This window comes from Lonchura striata, chromosome 2 (assembly GCF_050655825.1).
Source record: "Lonchura striata isolate lonStrDom1 chromosome 2, ASM5065582v1, whole genome shotgun sequence".
Taxonomy (NCBI): Eukaryota; Metazoa; Chordata; class Aves; order Passeriformes; family Estrildidae; genus Lonchura; species Lonchura striata.
The window spans coordinates 70,321,452-70,343,113 of record NC_140704.1 but is presented as its reverse complement, the minus strand read 5'-3'; the positions used below and the strand labels follow the sequence as shown (position 1 = coordinate 70,343,113).

The 21,662-nt window shown below is 39.4% G+C and overlaps 1 protein-coding gene across 46 annotated transcripts in view; it reads right to left on the bottom strand.

Moving 5' to 3' along the window:
- LOC110483451 (uncharacterized) overlaps window positions 1-21,662 on the bottom strand; it is a 425,837-nt gene that overhangs the window by 249,736 nt on the left and 154,439 nt on the right. For 36 of the 46 annotated variants that reach the window (XR_014953368.1, XR_014953360.1, XR_014953366.1 and 33 more), the window contains one exon: window positions 15,290-15,362. The exons of the other annotated variants lie outside the window; for them this stretch is intronic. Coding sequence is in view for 6 of the 36 variants with exons in the window: in XM_085573598.1 (XP_085429724.1) it covers window positions 15,350-15,362 (13 nt within the window). In the remaining 30 variants the exon portion in view is untranslated. The remainder of the gene's footprint in view (window positions 1-15,289; window positions 15,363-21,662) is intronic. 46 annotated transcript variants of the gene reach the window in all.

Sequence of the window (21,662 nt, the reverse complement as noted above, 5' to 3'; positions counted from 1 at the left end):
TCATCAGCTGTAGAGAGTAAAAATAATCATATGCAGTACTTGGTACATGTGCTCCTACACATGCAAAGTGTACCTGTGGGCACACATGGACACAGGTAGTCTGTCCACCCATATTTCCAGCAATTTTTGAACCTGTTGGCTAAATTCAGACACATTTAACAAAGGACCCAGAGTCTCAAAGCCAGTAAGTTCCCATAGATTTTGTGACATTAAGCAGCAGGGTATGTACAAGGGAGACATACTTAGCATCCCAATGGAGCAGAAGTCTGCAGAACAAGCTCTGCAGCACTGAACACTTGAAAATTACACTCATCTGAGGAAAAAATACATAGCCAAAGAGGCTAGAAAGTAGATACACACACACATACACACCCTGTTTTCTAGGCTCCCAAGTGAGGGGACAAAATAGCGGTCAGAACTCACGTGTCAATCAGCATTTGCTCTCGGAAACTCAGATTTCACTAATTTTAACAGATCTGGGTTTAAAGTTCCCATCTTCTCCTTAGCACCTCATGCATAACATAAAGCTCTGCACACAAATGTGAGCCTTCAGAGGAAAATAGAAACTCAAGTCTGAAAAGTAGCTCTATTTTAGCAACTCTTTCACAGGCTGTTAATATAGTGAAACTGCAACAAGATCATATTGAAGTTGTCACACACGAAGTACAACTACCATTAATACAAGCAACTGCATTGTATTTTGAGACTGCGTTTCAAGTGGTCAACCCAAGGCAAGGCAAGTTATATTTAATTCCCTGTACATAGTGCAAAAAAATGAGATATATAGTCATATTGGGAAACTGCCTGTTCAGCATTATAAAACAATTGACCAGGAAAACTTCTTTATTGCTGCTTTCCAGTGATAGCCACCTCCTTCACATTAACAAGCATATAAGATTTCCACCTAGCCAACAGAAGCAAAAGGTGCTCCTACAAAAACTGTGCGAGTTTACTGTATAATTTTTGTTCCTAATATCTGTTCCAGTTGTCAATCTATGCTTTCTAGCTGACCAATATCTATAAGACTTTCAGTTCACCCCACCTTCACTGGAAGCAACCTTCCAGAAAGAGCTTAAGTTGCAATGCACCTTAACAAAAACTGTGTGTCAGCACATTTTGTGTGTCAGTGCACCATCACATCCATGTACAAAGCACAGAAATAGCAGAGATTTATGGGTTACAGCCTCTTTCCTGTGACGTTTCCCATTTTACACCCAGCCAGTGCATGCTGAGCATCCCACACATTGAGCCATTTCAGGTACATTGCTCACAGAGTAAATATATGAGTCACTCTCACAGCACATTTGCCCTAAGACTTATAAAGAGAAACTCATTAAGAAAAGAGGCCCAAATCCCCCTTGTTGTAATAGCAGAAATCTGGAAATCTCAAAGATTCCCAGTCTCTCAGATCCGGGGAGGCCATAGTTGGGGACAGGAACATCACACTTCCCAAAGTGTGATTCCCAAAGGTCTCTGAAGGCTTAGTTTCCTCACTGAGCCCATACTTGTTCAGATACAGCAGCACCTATGGACACTGTTCTGCTGCCAAGGGGAAAGTCCATAAAAGAGAGAGCAAGCCAAGCCAGAAGGAGGCTGCCAGTTATAGCCTGGCCATGTTGCATGGACCTTGTGCCCTTGTCCCACTTACAGGAGTAACTGGGCTGTTTCAGCAACATTTGGGAAATAGGCAGATGTAACAAGTAGCTTCATTCCACCTGAAACATAAATAATCTCACATTTGACATCAGCCCTACACATGGTTTTCTGAGGAATATTTTGTCAGGGACAGCAGTACTACCTGCTACCCATGAAGCAAACAAACCTCTTATCTAATGGGTATTTTTCTTCAGCTCAGTGACAGTAGGATTCTTGGGTATTGTTACGGACTTAATAGGAGACCCAAATGTAACTTAGATAAATACACCATGAGGAAAGAAAAGCCAGCAATGTGTTACAGTTAAAACCTCTCTTACCTAAGAGTCTCTCTTTAAGCCACTCAGAAAAGACTTTAAAATCTGATAATCACTTAATAATATTTCACACTTGCTGCTCAACCTGAAAACCTCAGCTACAGCTTTTGTAAACTGTGGTATTCTTGTTCCAGATGGCTTGCAAAATAATTTATAAACAACAAAGTTCAGCAGGTTCAGCAGCTGTTTAATTCCAGCACTTTGGCCACCCACTTCAGCATAACTGAGAGCTTTCAATCAGTTTCTCCCTCTCATGGGGCCTTCAAACAGCACCAGAGCATGTGTTCAACATGCTCTCAGAAACTAGCCAGCCAAATAGGGGGGGTCAGACATCTAGGCAACTCTGTAGCATACCCACAGCATGCTCACACTGTCTGCCTTTTTCCTTCACTTTTTTTAATACATAAACCTAAATAAGAACAAATAGGAAGATGTTCCAGAGTTTAAAAAACCACCTTTTTTAAAATACACAGTTCCTACAAAACAATTCCAGTTTGGCTTAGGTCAAATGCTGAATATAATCTTCCCAGCAGGAAGGGACTGTAAATGCAAACATAACATATCACAGGGTCAGAATGGCTTTTTTTTTACTGTTTTAACTAAATGTATGCTAAGTGTTATAAGAAATAGAGTATGTCAAAAAGGGCCTTCTCTCTACCTGACAGATTTATACTGCTATTTCTGTTTCTTCCTCTCCTCTCCTCTTTCCTTGCTGGTGTTTATTTTGGCTCTGTTTTTCTTGTGTCCCTTCAAAACCTCCTTGTCCTGGATTGGCCTTTGGGGCACAGAGGAAAAAGGAAGAGATGTTGCTTCACAGTCTCTTTAAAGGTCATGCAGTCTGAACTGGACAGGGACAAACTCCAAGTCACTTTAAGCTCCTCTGATCATGGGCACATCCATACAAAGTATTCTGGAAACAACATGACAACATTAAAGTTGCATTAAGCTCAATAAAATATACCCTGCCTGTCAACATAGCTGATTAGCCCAGGCTCAATGCCCTATGAATCACAGACAGTTTCCAGGAGGCTCAGGATAAACAGAGCAGTATGGAGGCATGCTCTAAGTACTAAATATGTCTGATGTCTGCAAAGGGTATCAGGGCATCAGCAGATTCAATCGATGCAGGACAGCAGCCCCCGGTGTATCTCATAATTTTGGCTGGTGAGAAAGAGGCAACTTGTCTCCTGAGGAGCCTAGAGCTAGCTTGGTAAGCTTTTTACAAATTAGGGCTGATTTGAGCTTGTTTGCTGGCCACTGCTGATAAGATGCAGCATGCTGTGGTCTGTGGATATGTTTTCCTGCTTCAGCTTACACCAGCACACTGAGCCTGAAGGGATGACTGGCAAGAATAAGGTGCTTGTGGTAGAGGAGACCACCTCTAGGCAAGCATGCAACCGAGAAAAGTGTTCCTTAAAAAAACATTCAGCAGCCCACAACTCCTGGAGCAACAAACAAAGCCAGTCTGACGCTGAGGTTTGTGTACCATCTCGGTAACCAATAGCCAGTTAATGCTGGATTCTTCTCCAAGGCATTCTCCTCCTCCCACAAATCCTGTGGTTTCCACAGTATACACAAATTTGTCAAAAAGAAAATAGCACTGTTTTGCTTTATGCTAATGTTTAAACATTATTTGTTTTGAGCTATTGTATAAACATTGGTTAAGAACTAATTGGGGGTTTTTAATGGGTTTATGTCCTGCTCACAATTGCCAGGAACTATCAGTGTGTTGAGGAGAAAAAGAGATTCCTTTAGTTTTGACACATAACAGAGGTTTTTAAATAAAGCAGACAACTGAAACAATCACAAGAACTCCAATATTTCAAGGAGATTTTCAGTATAAGAAGGGTCTGCTGGCTGTCTCAGTAGGGCGCAGCAATCTTAAAAAGTCCCACAGGCAATAAGTTCCACCAGCAGGAGTAATTTCAGCAGCACACTGCAATAAAGCAATGTTGCAGAAGCTGGAGGGTAACACAAGCAGGGACCAAGCCCACAGAGGAATCCCAAACTGCAGAAGCAACCCTTCCAGCTTGTGGAAACAGCCCAAAGGTCCCCATGACACCTGCCACTTCAGTGTTGCTGTGCTCTCAAGGAAAGGTTGCTCTTTTGGGGCTTTCCTACACCACATCAATAGCCAGCTGCAGGTTTGAATAATGGGAGCAATTTGAAGCTGGACAAATTGAAGAAGCCAAAAGCTTCTCTAGCACAAAGTCAAAGTTTGATGAGCTGTATTTAACAGCCTTAGAATCTGGGGGGTAATTAATAACTAATTTAATAATAAAAATGAAAGAGAAGGAGGAGCATAAGGAAAGATTTTGCAAACAAGCATAACTCCCTGGAGCTCACTGAGCCCATCCTAATAGGATGATGAGGGCAACAGAATACAGTCAGACACTATCAGACAGACAGTTATCAGGCATTCTGGGATTTTAATCCTACTGCTTCCTGATGGGCATAGCATTAAATTCATTTTTTCAGGTGCAAACTCTATTTTAACCCTTTGCCCAGGAAAGTTATAATTCCTTTCTATTCAAAATGTAATTAAACCAGAAAATGCTAACGTGTCTAGGGATATACAAAACAAAAAGCTGTGTAGGTTTAAAAAGACATAAAAGTCCATCTAGTAAGGGGTTAATTACAAGGAATCTGGTTGTCGATTAGTGTCTTGTGCAGTAAGATCAAAACCAACAGTTCTGGTATCTGGTTATCTAGAGAGTAATAGGAGTTAAATCTGCATTCATGGAACAGTAAAGTCAGAATTTTTAAGCACAATTTCCACTCTGTTGTAGGCTTGGACTTCTGATTGAACACAATCCCAAATAATCAGATTTTCAGACCGACATCTAAAATTACACAGAAGAAAATTTTATTATCATAATGGGCTTTTCACCCCCTTTTGTTCAAATTGAGACAGGAAGGAAGGAAATAAGGGAGGGAGGGAGGGAGGGAGGGAGGAAGGAAGGAAGGAAGGAAGGAAGGAAGGAAGGAAGGAAGGAAGGAAGGAAGGAAGGAAGGAAGGAAGGAAGGAAGGAAGGAAGGGAGGGAGGGAGGGAGGGAGGGAGGGAGGGAGGGAGGGAGGGAGGGAGGGGGTGGAAAATTACAAGATAACCACCTCCCCAGTTCTGTTTTGTTGTCTGCTCCTCACTCCTTTGGGAGGTGTCAGACTCCTTGGCAGTGGAGTCCACTCGGCACCAGTGGTAGTGGAAGAAATAGGTTGGACTAAACTCTGGCTGACCACACAAGCACTCCACGGATGCACTTTCTCACATGCCATGTGTTAAAGCACTCCTTAGGTAAAGATAAGGCAGTAGAGCAGGCACGCTGTGCCTCACATACACTGTTAGGCATGAGGCTGAAGGCAGAGAGCTTGCAACCACAGAAATAGCTCGGGTAGCCAGTAAATCAATATCTGTGTTATTGTTCTCACATACATCCCATTTGCTGATCCAACACTTGTTCCCGCAGAAACAGATCAGAGCGGCCACCAGCAGCCAGCAGGCAACCAGAGCCAGCTCCCCCTAGAGCTGGCCACAGGTGTGCTCCCTCCAACCAGCAGGCAAAGATCTACTACTTCTTTTAATTAAGGAATAATCCCTTTACATTACTAAAGGACTTGTAGAAGGGGGCACGGTTTCCTCCATCATTTCTCCTCAGCGACATATTATGGTTCTCTCTCTGCAGTGTGCAGCAGCTGCTTTGCATGACTCCTTGTCCTATTTCTGAGCCACCCAAAACAAGAAGCACAATCTTCCTATGGGACTGGCAAAGAGGTTCCCTTCCCTTACAGTACAAGGAAATGGAAACTAAGAGAAACCCAAGGACATGTTCTCACAGTGTTCATTCAGTCATGCTCTACACTTCAGTCTAGCAGAAGCAGTCATCATTTTGGGACAGCAGCAGCTCAGCAGCTGTGAGGACATCAGAGATGGGTTGCATCCAAGGGTCCTGATGGTAGAGGTTGAAGTTGTAGTGGTTTGCAGTAGAGATGTCCCACACCTGGAGCAAGCAAGCACTGCACCCACCCCCAGAAAAAGCTTAAGGACAATATGGTGAGTTGTCAAAAAATGGGTATAAGGGATGGCTGGCCTGCCTTGACCAAAGGAGTACAGCTTTTAATCATACAAATAGCCCCACCAGTCCCCCATTGTATTCTTGCATAAGAGAAAGTTATGGATGCTATTATATTACCAAAAAGAAAATAATATAGAAATGTGGAATTCCCCTCTACATTCCCAATAATATATTTGTAACTTTTGTAGAAAAAAAAATCTTCATGTGCTTAAAATCTATCACACTAGATCTGACAGGAAAAAAATTCTAGAAAATATATACATGGATGACCAAATTCTAGAAGCTTTTGTCAGCCCTACAGACAATTCCTCTGATAGGCCCAACACACCAGCCTTCTTTTCTTTCCTTATCTCACCCAGAAAATTAATGTTATTAAATACACAATATTTTTTCAGTGGGCTACACGAACAAAATACACACAGTTAATTAATGCTGCAGTTATTTCTTTGATCTTTCAATGAAAACAAAATTTAAAAGTCATTCTACTTCAGCCTAGAAGCTTAGAGTTAAAAAGCTTAGGAACTCATCCAGGACTTTGAATCCAAGCATCATTGGGCTGATGTCATTAAAAGAGCTGAATTAGACTTTTAATTATTCCCTTATGAGTTCTGTCATCTATCTGAGAAAGAAGGGTATTCACTTCTGTCCTCAAAATTTATTTACTTTATTGAAAAAACAAGAAGGGCTGGGGAGAGCAAGAACTCAGTTTTACTGTGCATCTGATAGAATGCAAGAAAATAAGTGTCAATAGTGAACAGGATCTCTGCCAGTCAATAGGAGCCATACCTTCTGTTTACATGGCATGACTGTTTCCCTGAGATCCTCAGCATAAATCCTATCTCCACAGTTCCAGCTAGCTGTCCACTGCTTAGTGCAGTAGCACTTCATTAACATGCAAATGCTTGACAGTTTTTGGGCTTAAGTACATCTGCATATTTATAAACAAGCATTCCTAACCACATCCCCATTTAAGGAAACTGCTTAATAGCAGTGAACCTAAAGTCTCTCTCATGTCCATTAAGCAATAAGCTGCAGCCATATTCACTCATTTTATATTTGTATGGTACCTTTTAAATTACTTCTCACATAACTAGGTCAAAAAAATGTGTCAGTAGGTTTGGTCTTTTGTGGCAATCAATTTTTTCTCTTTATTAAACCCCATTTTTCTATTGAAAAGGCAAAAATAACTCAAAAAAAGTAATGTTTTAGGAATCAATATAAGGTAAATTTACAGCAATAAAGCACAAGCACCCAGTAAACTATATTTCATGTTTTATCCATAATCTATAAAATATTCAATCAAAATATACCATCTCTGTATTTTCAAAGCAAAACTTTGAGAAGAATCAGACAATCAATGCACAGAATTGAAAGTTGCCCCAAAAATCTACAGACTTAATTTCTTTGCTCACAAAAATGATTCTGCACATCTAAGAATTACTTCTATGTGGCATCCAATGTCACATCATTGAAGGCACATATCAAACCCAGCATAGACACCCCTACTTCTAGCAGCGCATTCTATCCAAAACATCTGGAATTTTAACATGAAGTCACATAAATTTGGCCATGAACTCAGATTTCTCAAAAATTTTAATGAAAATTACATTTAGTGATAAAAATGTCTAAAAAAAACCCAAAACCAAACAGACAAACAAAAAAAAAAGCCAGAGAATTTATTTTTAAGTGGACAAAAACATGCCAAAAACAGCACATCACAAACCAGCCATGAAGTATCAGAGACACCTACATGGACAATTCCTGCACATCAACTGTAAAACTTGAGTAATTACAGACAAGAGGTGAACATGAGCATAGGTCTGAAAGCCAAATGCCTTCTCTGTAGAGACCTAATCTGGACAATCCCTGCCATAGGGATTGCATAAAAAGCTCCATTGCATCTCCTGCTTCTGGACTACTGTCTACAGAAACAATTTTAAGGATAACAGTGATGAGGAGAAACTGAAATATCTGAGATGCTATGCTAGCATAATAATCTGAAGTAAAATACCACAGTAAAATACCACAGTAAAATACACAAGCATAAGCATTGCAAGCTTAATTTTGCTCATATTTGTATGTATCTATATCACTGCATCAGAGTCAAGAATGTTCTCAGCTCTCTGGAGTTCTCTAAGAAATGTCCAACAAATGAGAAGTGAAGTCCTGGAACAGGGAAGATATGCCATAATAACTACCCTTGCACAAAAAATTAACTTACTAGGACAAAAATACAAAAATCTATGAAACTGAACCTAAAAATTCATGGTAGTTTTCTGAATGTCATGTTTTTTTGGGGGGATTTTTTTTAGGCTAAGAAAATGTGCAATAAACCCAGATATGCCCAAATGAACAAAATATGAAAAAAACTAAACAGCACTCATTAAAAACTGAGTATTTTTCATTTACAGGAGCTAAATTCGCCTGCATATTTCCCATTCTACGTACAGGAAATGCTGCAGACCAAGAGTAACTACTACAGCAATACAGATGCACATATTTTTGTCTACACATGGGATGTTAAAGCTCAATTACAGGATAATTCCATGTACAATTCACATTATATGCTATGCTCATTCTCAAAATAAAAGTGAAGATAAAACATTTTCATGAGAAGATACTTGTATTGGTTTTGTTATGTAACATGAACTTTGTGCTTTCTCCACACTTTGATTCATTTTTCATAGCTTACAATTAAGAACAGGAATGCAACCAACTAGAACTTCCTTTGTTCCCATTGCCTAAAATTTGCCTCCATTACAGCACATAAAAATGGAAGATAGCATTTTAAAAATTCCCAACACATTTTAGCTTCTAAGGCTCTTCTTCAGAGCCATACTCAGAAACATTGTCTCACTGGAAGTCAGTGAAGCAGCCTTCAATGTCCAAACTTTTTATAAAAATATTAGCCTTAGAAGTCTTTAACCCATTTGTCATTTCTGAAAGTTTTATCACAACTAGAATTTTTTCCTCTGGTATATCTTTCTATAAAGACATTCAAAAGGGCAGGATTTTTATTGAACAAATACTTCAAAAAGAAAATACTAGAATGCATGTTGGGATGGTTTGTTTTATGAACAACTTGTTTGGGTTTTTTTGAAACATCTTTTGAAACAGTGTCTTGCACTTAGGACAGACCACAACTTCTGAGTCACGTAATAGGTGCCCAGTATGGGGCAAAAAATAAGGACACTGAGCAGACTTTTTGGTTAAAACAACTTTTTATCAGGAGTTCTAGGTGAAGAGGGGCTTGGGAGCAGCTCCTTCTAACTGAGGCTGAGCTATATCTGCTCCTTTCAAGCTTCATCACTTTGCTTAAGGTCAATACCAAGGATTTGAAAGATAGATATAGTCTAAGAAAGCAAAATATCTGCTCCAAAGAAATACTCCTTAGTTTCTTCCTTTGATATGAAGTGTTAACCAGAGTTTAGAGTCTTTGAAAAGACCCACAAAAAGCATGTTACCCCTTTAGACAAAGCCAGCTCTGAAGACTACTGAGTAAGCAATCTCATTTTAAAAATGAACATTCACACTGCTTTGGATTAAGTTCTAGTTTATTTCTATTACTGAATATCATAAAAAAACCAACCAAACAAACAAACAAAAAAAAAAAAAAAAAGAAAGAAAGAAAAAGTGTGATTATATTGATTATATAAGGCACAGAGAGGAATCTGAAATACAGAAACCAGATCAGACCCAAGGCACATCTGACCAGCATGCTTGCTCTTACCAGCACAGCACAGCTGATTAGTGCCCACTATGTGCAGGACACGTTGAATATGCTAGCAACAGAACAATTTGAAGAAAATAAAAGTTTAGTACACTTTTTTAGTCTTCTATCAAACTACAACTTTTAGATAAACAGTACCCCCAATTACCAATTACTTTCAAAGACCTATTTTCCAGCAAATTAAATTATTTGGCCTGAAGATTTGCTTTTTTATAAATATAAACTTCAGTTTTCACCAACAAATGAATTGAAGAATGCACACTGTAAAATCCTGGAGGCTTTTACTTTGGGAAGCCTTAGAAGACACTTGTTTTGGATCAGGAATTGGCAACATGCCTGTCAGTTATGAACGTGCCTGCTTTTTCTTCCTATTTTTTTTTAACTCAGAATCTTCTCAGATCTGTCTACCTGGTAGAAAATTTAAATCTGTGCACAGACACTTCATAAAAATAACTTAAATTTCAATACATAAATTCTCTAAGTTTGTCTGGAAGGACTTTTGTTACAATTGCAACTAAAAAGCTGGTGTTAGGCTGTACAGGATCACTCTGCTCCTCAGTTGGTGAAGTACCACAGAGAATTGCAGGAAAGAATTAATTATTTTTCCTTCATATCAGGGCTGAAACAGCATACAGTTAGTGCAATTTACTCTTATACTGCATAAAAGGAAAACAAAACATCAAATAGCTTGTCAGTTTAAAGAGTGCTTTCTCTTTGAGGGGAGGGAGAGGTGAGAAGGGATGTAATATGTAAATGAGGCAGAGAAACTACAGAGGAAAAAGATGCAAGCAAATAATTAAAATCTGTATTATAATGCCTACATACAAGGCACCCACTGAGATTACAGGACCAATATTGATTCTAGTATCAAACTTTTCAATGTTACATTTTACAACTTAATAATTTTTTATTTAAATATGCACTTCATGAGTAACTCTATTATAGCACAATGGGCTCAGCATGATTTTTCAAAGAAAGATAGACTTTTATCAATCAGAAAGTTAAAACTTCTTTTAAACTCTGATCCCAGCTCTTTGATGTGATCCAAGCAGTTGAATGTCTGAAGCCACACAGCTTCATTTCAGCTTGCACAAAACCAGAAGTTCTTCTGCATGTTATGGTGTACACCTACATAATGAGTGTTTGTAAGAGCTACACGGACAGATGTTAAAGACAGATTCACATTCAGGTTTGACCTGAGTAAATTCTGCAATTTTAAAGTGACACTCCTGAAAGTATTTACTTCTGTATTCAAAGGCAGTAAAAAAAAGGGAAATGGTCCTCTGATGTGGAAAAGGTATTTATTTCCCAAGCATTTCTATCTGTGTTTTGTTCTTCCAATAAAACTGGGACTTTTGACTTGGTAAGAAAGAGTTTTATTTTAAAAAAGGAAAAGCTCCATCTTTATTAAAACAGATTTGGACACTTGTCATTCTCCAAAATGCAGATGATTATGAGGCCTAAGGCAAAAAAGCATAAGCTTAGCAATGTTATTTTTTTTCTTAAGGCTCTGGCTGTCTCATATGTCAGACAGGCATGTGCATTATGCACATCCAGCAGGGGACAAAGATCAGAAATTTAAAGGAGCTGTTTGTGATTTTGGATGGGATGTGGCACACAGATGAAAGAGCAAACATTTTTCCCCTTAGTTTAATGCTAGCACTAGATTCCTAAATTAAGCCCAGCAGGAAATAAACATCCACCACAGATTTCAAAAGATATCTCACATCTTTGTATTAAAATGTGTTATTTTAAGAATCCCAAATGTTGCATGTCTGATTTTTATTAAGTCCAGAGCCAACATAGGAAGTGTTATTTGACTTTACTTTAAAAGAAAGCAGAAAATATCAGTGGACAATGGGATGTAAATTGCAGGAAGCCAAAACAAAATTGAAGAGTATGAGATAATGTGCCTGATGCTATTATCCATAGGAATACTAAGGTCACAGGCTTCAAAAAATTACTTTGATGACCTTGAGAGCTCACTCAGACTACAGAATATCAAGTCAGCAGATTTTCCAGGAGAGTGGAAGGACAACAGTCTCAATTTTTCTCTTCTGAACAGACTGGGGACATGTTTCTGATATGCATTTCTGACTTCTTTCTATGCTAAATAGCTACAATATTGTAGTCCAAAGGAGAACAAGCTTAACCATCAGTCCACATGTTCCTCATCCATTTCATGTGTGTAGTTCTTGGTGAAAACAGTAATTCTATGGCCATATACCAATGCAGTTAAAGATCCAACTCTGAAAATTCCTTATAGAAAGTCTAAAACTACGAGGACAGGATTTTGCCCAGCTCAATCACAATACACTAAGCTTTTATTTTGGAGTTTGCAGATACTATTTTTTTTTTTTTCCTTTTCTTTCCCACTGACTTTGATGATGTTTTGGGATTAAAACAAGGAGTAGACAGTTCCCATGAGATGAAAGACATAACTGCAGAGAAACACTTACTTAGAAGATTTTAAAAAAAAAGCAACCTCTAGGAGTTTGTTATGTATTTATTTAAAGAAACACCCCCTTTAAGGGGCTTAGAGTTCAATATTTTAAATAAGTTTCTGCTTTATCAACTCTGGTTGGAAAGAAAATGCCTTTTTTAATTGCCAAACTGGTCAAAATTATAATAGTACATTCCCAAGTAGACGAAATGTATTTTTACAGGCAGAAAAAATAGCTCCAAGTTCTTCTGCAAACAGTGACAGTAATAAAACCTAAGATGCTTTTATTTATGGCCAATTACAACTCCCAGCAACCCTTACTCCAGTGACACCATTTCAGCAAGTTTCCACACATCTCTCAGCTAACTCCTAGCTGGACACAGAGGCAGTCCTGCTCTGACAAAGCCTGAGCCATGGTTCAAGAGATTCAGCCAACCTCTCTGGCCAAACTGAACACAAACCTGGTAGGCTCACACATCTCTCAGAAAGGACTAATTTATTTTCCTCTTCTAGCCAGTCCCATATATCATAATACTTTTATTGCTTTCCCCTTCCAACTCTGACCAAACCTCATAAGGCCAATAGAGAAATAAAAAGAAAAAAAAAAGTCTTGTTTTCTTTGGGAAGTAGGCTAAAGACTTTGACAGCAAGCAGAATTGTGTGCACATGAATGAGCTTTCTCACACTCCTGGGTCAGCTAACCCAGAGGAGAAAGAAGACCTTTGGTTTCTGCTCCTGACACCACTTCTGAATGCAGTGTAAGCCAAGCTGATTTATGTTTCCATTTGTGCAGGACTAGAATAAGCACATAGTAACTTACATACATCTTCCACATTATGGACAAGAGTAATTTATTAGGGATAACAATCTTTTTGATCCCTGGGTAAAAAACTCAAATAACTAACTCAGTAATTTCTAACTCAGGGCCTGATTGGCATCATCAGATTCACAGACTGCTTCAGGTACCTGCATTTACCAGTTTGTGTCTCCAAGTTACAGGTCTCATTTTAAGTTTCCAATACCTGCAAACTTGAGAAGTCTACCTCTGTGAGGTTTTGGCTGTGAGGTTGATGAGGTATTGGATTATTATGAACTCAAGTTAAAAATTATGGAGGACCTTAAGAAAATGCCGACAAAAACAGAAACAAATACCAGTTAACATCCTGAACTCAACTCTCACAAAAGGCCAGTGAAACTACACTTAGAACTCCCTGACTATTTCAACCTACAGGTGTAATAATTTGGCCCATCTTTGCAAAAGATGAGTTCATCCTTTGCAAGTCTTCTGTTCACATACATTATAGTAAAAAACATAAAAATTGTGTTTGCTGTTCTTTGCCAACTTCAAAATCTAGGAAAAAATGTTTATTCCTTTCATTACATTTCTTATCTTGTTAATCTTATTAAAGTTCATATTTCTCTACAATCCTAAAATGCAGATTTATCCCTTTATATTTGATCCTGTGTTTCATTCCAACCACTAGGTTATTATGCAGGTTTTGCCCTCAAAATTTGCCCAAATACTATGAAGCAGTAGCATTATGTCAAATTGTTCCAGAAGTGTGAAATACAGAATTGTTTTTAAAACATGATTTTCTTTTGTTCTCAAAAGCGGGTGTGACATAACTGCTATTTATCATACTGAGTGATGCCATGATATTAATATGGGCTGTGGCTGCCTCTTGGATATGTCTGTGCTCAGTGGTCTTGCATTTAAAATAAAAAAAAAAAATAGTTAAAATACTTTAAAAATTACAAATATGAATTATAAGAGTTCTCATGGAAATTCTGATTTATTTTTAATACTGCACTGCCAATAGATTTGTCACTGGAAGCAGTGAAATACTAGAAGTTTGGTATCATTACCTCAGCATATTCAGAAACTTAAACTGATCAAATTATGCAATTGATTTCTAAAGATTCAGCTTAGGGAAGTAGGGAGGAGATGCCTAGGAAAAAAACATCTGTTCCATCTGCAGAGTGGAATTGATTATATGTTCTGAATGGCTTATGCTCTAGGACTATAAAAAATTGCAGGTGACTTTGGTAACTAGAGGAGCTATTATTCAGCCTAAATGATTGACATATTTTTGTGTAGTGTAGCTGCAAATACCTCCCTCTGTATTCTTTTTCAGTCTCAGAATGTAAACATTCAGAGCTATCATGGAAAGGAAGGTTAAAAGGTCCAACACAGGAACAAGCTATCCCTGAACATAAGATTCCATCAAAACTAAACTTTCATTTTGCAGCCAGTACAGAGGAGAAAGTTTACATCACCTCTTCCATTAGTTGCTCTTAAGATAATTTCATATCAAGATATATATGATACATCAAAATTTTAAAAAAATATCCAAAGACTGTACCACAGTGTCTAGGGAAGATGTTTACACCCTTCATTTGATGTTTAAACACCAAAAACCAAAAGGATTCACTGAGCAGCAGGAAACTATGAAAACACAATTAAAGAAGAGATTAGGATTCTCCAATACTATTACATCTATGCAATGGGAGATACACAGACTTAAAATCAGGCAATTTTGGAAGTCTAACAAACTTCATCTTTGTTCCAAAGCACACATCATAACTAATACTAAAGTTCACTGAAAGAACAAAATAAAAGAAAAAAAAAAAACCTATTTATCTTTATTTATTTTCCCCATCATATACTAATTTCCAGTCCCTTAGGACATGACTACACTCTTTCCAAAAATGCCATTCCTTTTCAATACTCTGAATCAACTATGATAGTTGAACAAGTGATCATTAATTATTTGGCCTTACTCTTACTATTCAGTGTGAAGTCCCATGTCTTGTTTACCATGTACTGTTCAAAGCCTGACTTGAACAATGAATTATTCATTTGCTTGTGGGTTTTCCTACAGTGCTCATCACAACATCTGAATGCATTACAAACATTAAGTGACTCATTTTCACATCATCTTTGTGTGATGATATGAATGATATCATTGTATGCACATTACAGAAGTGGGGGCATGACACAGGGATAGTAAAGCATCTGTTAATTCCAAGTACACAAATGAAGGCTTACAGGGCAAGTTTCTTCAAAATACTCACATTTGTCACACCATTACAGCCAGCTTCAGTAGCACATGTGGATCATAATCAGAGGTGGTCTCAGAGCAGGCCTCTAGAAAATGAGGAGGACAATCAGAATTCCCTTATCACATGAAAACATTTCGGTTTTAAACTATACTGTACATTATAGTTGATGAGTCAAAAATGTAGATAGTGGAAGGAAATTCTTAGAAGAAGCTGTTATACTGCAGAGGTATAAAAGAAGGTAAACAGCAAAAACTCAGATACAACAGATACACCAATGCACAATAAGAATTTGCATTTTCAGAAACCATCATATTTCAGAGAAGATCTTTTTTTCATTAGACATAAAGAAAACAGAGTGATGAAGGATGAAGAAAAGGCTGAAGTGCCTTTTTTCCTGTCTTTCACAGTCAGAGCAGTTGATCTCAGGATGCCCAGCCTCTTGAGCTTGAACACAGGGAGCAGAATGAAGCCCCCATAGTCCAAGAGGAAATGGTCAGTCATCTGCTATGCCATTTAGACATGTGAGTTCATGGACCCAAAAGGAATCCACTCAAGGGTACTGAAGGAACTGGTGGAGGTGCTCACTTGAGCCACTTTCCATCATGCCGTGGTTTGACATGGAAAAAGAATTTTTCCGGAAGGAAGAGGTCAATTTGGATATTGACCAATTGAAGGTGGACATGCCTCTGAGAGCACAGAGGGGATAAAAGCAGAATTCCCAGGGGAACTCGCTCTCTCTGGTTCCAGTCAGCGTGCAGTGCAAACCTCCCCTGCCCGGCCGTGGCTGGGGTGGGAGGGGAAGGCCTATGGCCTGACTGAGGTAGGCCCAAGGGTGGAGGGACTGGAACCGGGCTGGCCCCTGCAGATGGAAGGGTGGAGAAATCTGGGATGTCTCCATTCCCCCCGCAGAGTTTCTCTCCCAAGAGGGAGAGAGAAAGAGACAGCAGCAGTTTTTGTCAGCAATTCTACCGCGAGGAAGGAGGAGCAGGGGGGGCTGCAAGGTGCCCAGCTGCCATGGGAGCCGCCAGAGTCTGGGCATCGAGCCATCCTTGGGAGTTGGGACTATTAACCCTTCCTTGAGAAATGAAAGCTTTGTGAATTTCTTTTTCCCCTCCTCGGTTTGAAAGAGAGGAAGAGGGACACCTTGGACCTTGGATGTTAGAAGGAGAAATTCTAGATGGGAGGGGGACAAGGAGTGGCTTTTGGCTGGACTTTTTCCGTGTTGGCCACAAATTGCACCAATCTTCTCCTCCAAGAGAGACTGTATTTTAGGAGGATGCCAGAGCAAAGTCAAGAGACCTGCTTCAGCTGGGAAAAGACAGAAGTGGAGTGAACAGAGAAAAAGTTAGGGGGTTTGTGGTGGTGCCTCCTGTCCTCAGAGAAGGAGAAGAGAAGATCTCTGTTGTTGGACCCTCGGCCCCAGGGGAAAAATGGGAAAATGGGGGGGACTGTGGTCCTAAAAAAATGAAAAACTGAACTGTTGTTTTCTCCCCTCTTGGCAGGGCATCCTTGAAAAGAAAACTCCTAAAAGCAGTCTGTCCATCCATGCATTGGTGGTGAGAGCACCGTGCATTGGAAAGGAGAAGGGTCACCATGGCAAACTTTTTCTCCGGGTGGTGCCATGTGTGACATGGAAACACAGGATGTGGAGCTGTGTTTCTTGGGGGGTCTGTGGCACAGGAGAGACTCTGTTCCCTCGATGGACTGAGTATCAATTGTCTGGAGGGCGGAAACCTGATTGGGGTCCAGATTGTGTCTCACTGTAGTTTGTTGGAGTTGGGTGGTGGGAGGAGGAATGCTTTTGCAAGGTTTCCATTTTGATCTTTGTGTGTTCTTTTTTTTCCTTTTTCCTTTCTTTTTTTTTTTTCTTTTGTAGTAGTAGCTTAATAAAGTTTTTTTCCCTGTTATTAAGCTTGGGCTTGCTTTGCTCTGTTCTCAATTCCACTTCACAGCATTCAATGGAGAGGTTACATTTTCATGGGGGCACTGGCATTGTGCCAGTGTCAAACCATGACACATCATTTACCAGCAGTCCTTCCTAAATGGGGAATTCCCATTGACTGGACGTCAGCAAATGGGATGCCCATTTACAAGAAGGGCCTGAGGAGGATGTGGTGAACTACAGGCCTGTCATCCTAACCTTGATGCTAGGGGAGGTCATGGAACATCAGCCTGAGTGTCAACATGCAACATGGACAGGGTATCCAAGGGATCAGGCTCAGCCAGCATGGGTTTATGAGAGGCAGGTCCTCCTTGGCCAAACTAATCTCTTTCTGTGACCAGGTGACCTGCTTGGTGGAAGAGGGAAGGCCTGTGGATTTTGTCTACCTGGATGTTAGTAATGCCTTTGACATGATTTCCCATGGCATTCTTTTTGAGAAACTGGGTGCTAATGGATTGGATGGGTGCACTGCTCACTGAGTAAAACACTGGCTGGATAGCCCAGCCCAGACAGTGGTGGTGACAGGCCAGTCCTGTTTAGTATCTTTATTGAGGACTGGACAAGAGGACTGAAAGCACCCTCAGACAGTTTGCAGGCAACACCAAACTGATGGGGCAGGAGTCTCCATCTGGGGGAGGGTAGGAAGTCTCTACAGAAGGATTTGGACAGGCTGGACTGATGGTCTCAGGACATATGTATGAGGATCAACAAAACAAAGCTCTGAGTTCTGCACTTGGGTCACAAACAAGCCCAGGCAGTGCTACAAGCTGGGGCAGCAGCCAGAAAGTTGCCCAGCAGAAAAGAACCTGGACATGCTGATTGACAGCAGCTTGAACATAAGCTAGGGTGAATCCAGGCAGCCAAGAAGACCATTGCCATCCTGGCCTGTACCTGCAATAGTGTGGCCAGTAGGACCAGGGCAGTCCCCCTGTACTTCGCACTGGTGAGGGCACACCTCAAGTGCAGTGCTCAGTTCTGGGTTCCTCACCACAAGGGGCTGGAGCATGTCCAGAGAAGGGCAACAGAGCTGGGGAAGGGTCTGGAGCACAAGTCTGATGAGAAGCAGCTGAGGGAGCTGTGGGATGTTTAGCCTGGAGAAAAGGAGGGTCAGAGGTCCTCTATTGCTTACTACAACTGCCTGAAAGGAGGGTTTAGGTAGGTGGAGTTGGTTCCTTCTCCTAAGGGAGAAGGACTCACTGCACGGCCAGGAGCACACCAAGACTGCCATCAGATATTAAAACAGGCTTGAAACTGTGTGTTTAAACAATAGGGACAATCTTTAATCTTTCCCTGTTGGATGTAATTCACTCAAACACATCTGACCTCATTTAAATATAATTTAAAATCTCTACATGCTAGTTATAGGTATAGTTTCTATTATGACAATTTCTTCCACAGTTTGATCCCTTTCCTGGTGTCCTAACTTGACAAAATCATACATCCATACCATCTGCCATTTACTTAGAATTCCAGTAAATGGTTATCCTTACACAGAGTTTACCTTTCTACAAGTGAAAACAGTTCCAAATGGTGTTAAACTTTGCTTAAGTGGAGACATGAAGACAAAACTCCTGTAGTGGAAAAAATCTTTTCACAATTACTGTACTACAAAATTAAAGGGGTTTCTGCTCCAATTCCAATAGCCATGGTAATTCCATGAGAAATACAGCTGGATATGCAGGACAACACATGTTTTTTGTTTGGCAGCTGTAACACAACCCAACAGACTGCTAGTTATAGACCAACACCGATTTTTCAGAAGTGACCCAGAACCTGTTCTCAGTTCTGCAGAAGGTCTCTTACAGACTGTGAACATATTATTGGAAGATGTCTTCTTCCTTGACCCAATTCAAATTATAGAGGAAGGGTAAGTGGGTTTGTCCTATACACAATTGCAGCATCTTTCATTCCTTGATGCTAGTTTTTTTCATGGTTTTCCAGACAGCCCAGGAAAACTCCCTCTGAATTCAGTAATCCAAATTAATTATTTGCAAATCCAAATGGCTCCTCTGGTCTTTGGAGAAGTCCCCATTCATCATTCAGGAAAACAGGATTCAACACTAAAAGCAGTGGTGCTACCACAGCAGAAACCGGCTACTTTGGGTCTGTGGCTCTGTGAAAGATTTTTGAAATCACCTGGAATGCCTGTCATATAGCTGACATATCACTGCCACACACCAGACATCAGTGTCAGATGTACAAGTATGAACCAAGGCGTAGTGGGAGGGTTTTTCCCCTGTGGGAAGGCAGAATGTCTAGGAGAAAAGGTTTTAAGGAATTTTGCAGGGAGGCACATAACACAGTCTCCCAGCATTTATGTGTTATCATTTGCTTGACTCCAATGCTTCAATTTCTGTCAGTCACTAGTTTTAAAGAGGATGAGTTTAAAATGCTAACTACTGCTGAAGTCACAGGCCAGCCATCAGACCACTGACACCAAGACTGCTGGAGAGGAGACAGCATGGAAGAACAAGCCTCCATGGACATTTCTGCTCAGAACTTGAGCTAAGGCCCAACTCTTACTATTTCATGTCACTCATGGTCGCTGTGTCTTCATATAAAATTTTATTCCCTTTTTTTTTTTGTCTCATTACATATAACACTAAACTAAAAGACACTTTGAGAGACAAGAGAAAGGTAAAGTAGTTCAAGACTCAAGAGTGTAAGCTGGTTTACACAAGAGTCACCAGTAGGTAGTTTGAACTGGAACAAACAAGGGCAGATACCAGTTCCACTGTAGCTATCTATGAAACACCAATTAGTTTAGTACATTCAGACAAAAAATCTGCAGCACACGCATTTGACAGTTATAAATCATGTAAAATTGTATTTGTGCTGAAATCTGAATTTGCTGTTACTTTATATTCACCACAACATTTGTCAACAAAAGAATTTCTTAAAAGAATTCAAATACTTGCTAATTCATAATTGTGTAAATAGTTTCACTATGCACTGGTATTAAGTAATAAAAAAAATCATTTTCTAATGCAGTCCTACTCTGACAATAGCATTCATCTCATTTAAAACTTCTATATTACATATATTTTTTTCCCTTCAATACATTGTTCAGGTTATAGTTTATGTTACACCATCATATTATACGAATCAACTTCTGCTTAGGGGGATAATTGGAGGATACAGGAATAAAAAAGGATAATTTCTTTCTATCTACTTAATTTAAAACATTGTATTTGAAAAGCCCAATAATATTATTAGAAAGCAATTTATATATTGGGCTATTAATTTGACAAAAAAGTTGTGTAAGCAGTTAAAATATTGTAAACAATATCACACGGTTTTCATAAACTACTTGGAAAACTCTTACATAGTATCAGGTTTGAATATAGTAATTTTGCAACTGTGTTTTAACAAGGAGCCTAGGTCCCATGGCTGTGACAGATTGAGCACTACAGAAACTTTACTGTTCCCCTCAGCAGCTTCTAGGAGATCACTAATGGCTCCCTCAGGCTGAGTTCAAGGAGCAACAGCAACACCATTGGAACGGCTGCAAAATTTGATACCTTCTTTTGTAGCCTACTTCCCTCAGGCCAAACTGCAGAGCTTTCCCATGAAGGGGTGAAGGGAATAAGGAGACTTTTGTCTGTCTTATACACAACAAATAAAATGGATTTCCAGCCTCACAACAGAGAAAAACACCTTCCGGTCTCATCACAGGTTGCAAGGCTTACTGAGTAAGCCCCTGAAGGAAGAAGCTTTTCATCAACAGTGAATGTAGTGACACTGCTAATTCATGAACATTCAGACCACACCAACAAAACAGAAATGAGAATGTCCTAAAAATCTTTATTTTTATAGAATTTTAGCACATTTTTAAAAATATGTTTTTGCATTTTCTCTCTCCTGAAGTTTTATAACAAAATTCAGTTTTACTGACAACTTTTTTTCACCCTTCTTCCTAAAATTGGAAATGCTTGAAAGAAACTTTGCTTTTTGTGAAAAGGAGAAGCAAAGCTTCACAGAATTGTTCCTCTCCAGATGCAAAGATCACAAATATCAACCAATATCTAGAGGCTACAGTCCTAGACTGAAGCTGGATTAAGTGCTTTGCAAAATACTCACTTCATATTTAAAATTAATTTTTTTAAAAAGCAAGCCAGATACTGATTGGAAAAATGCTGGAAATGTGCCAGCTACTCTATTCAAAACACCTTGAAACAAACTGCACTATTGTCTATATTTGGAAACCATAAAATATTGCAAAACTAAAACCATATACTTGTAAATATATATGTTCAGCCTTCATGGTTTCCAAAGGAAGCAAGTATAGATAAACTAGAAGGATAACATACAGTTGGGTATGAATGTGGTTTACATCTGTTACTGGTTAATTAGCTCAAACTTTGTGCTATACTCCAGTGATACTCTCTGAGCCCCATAAGGTCAGAGCACTCTGGTCAGTGCAGTTACAAAGATGCAGGGACA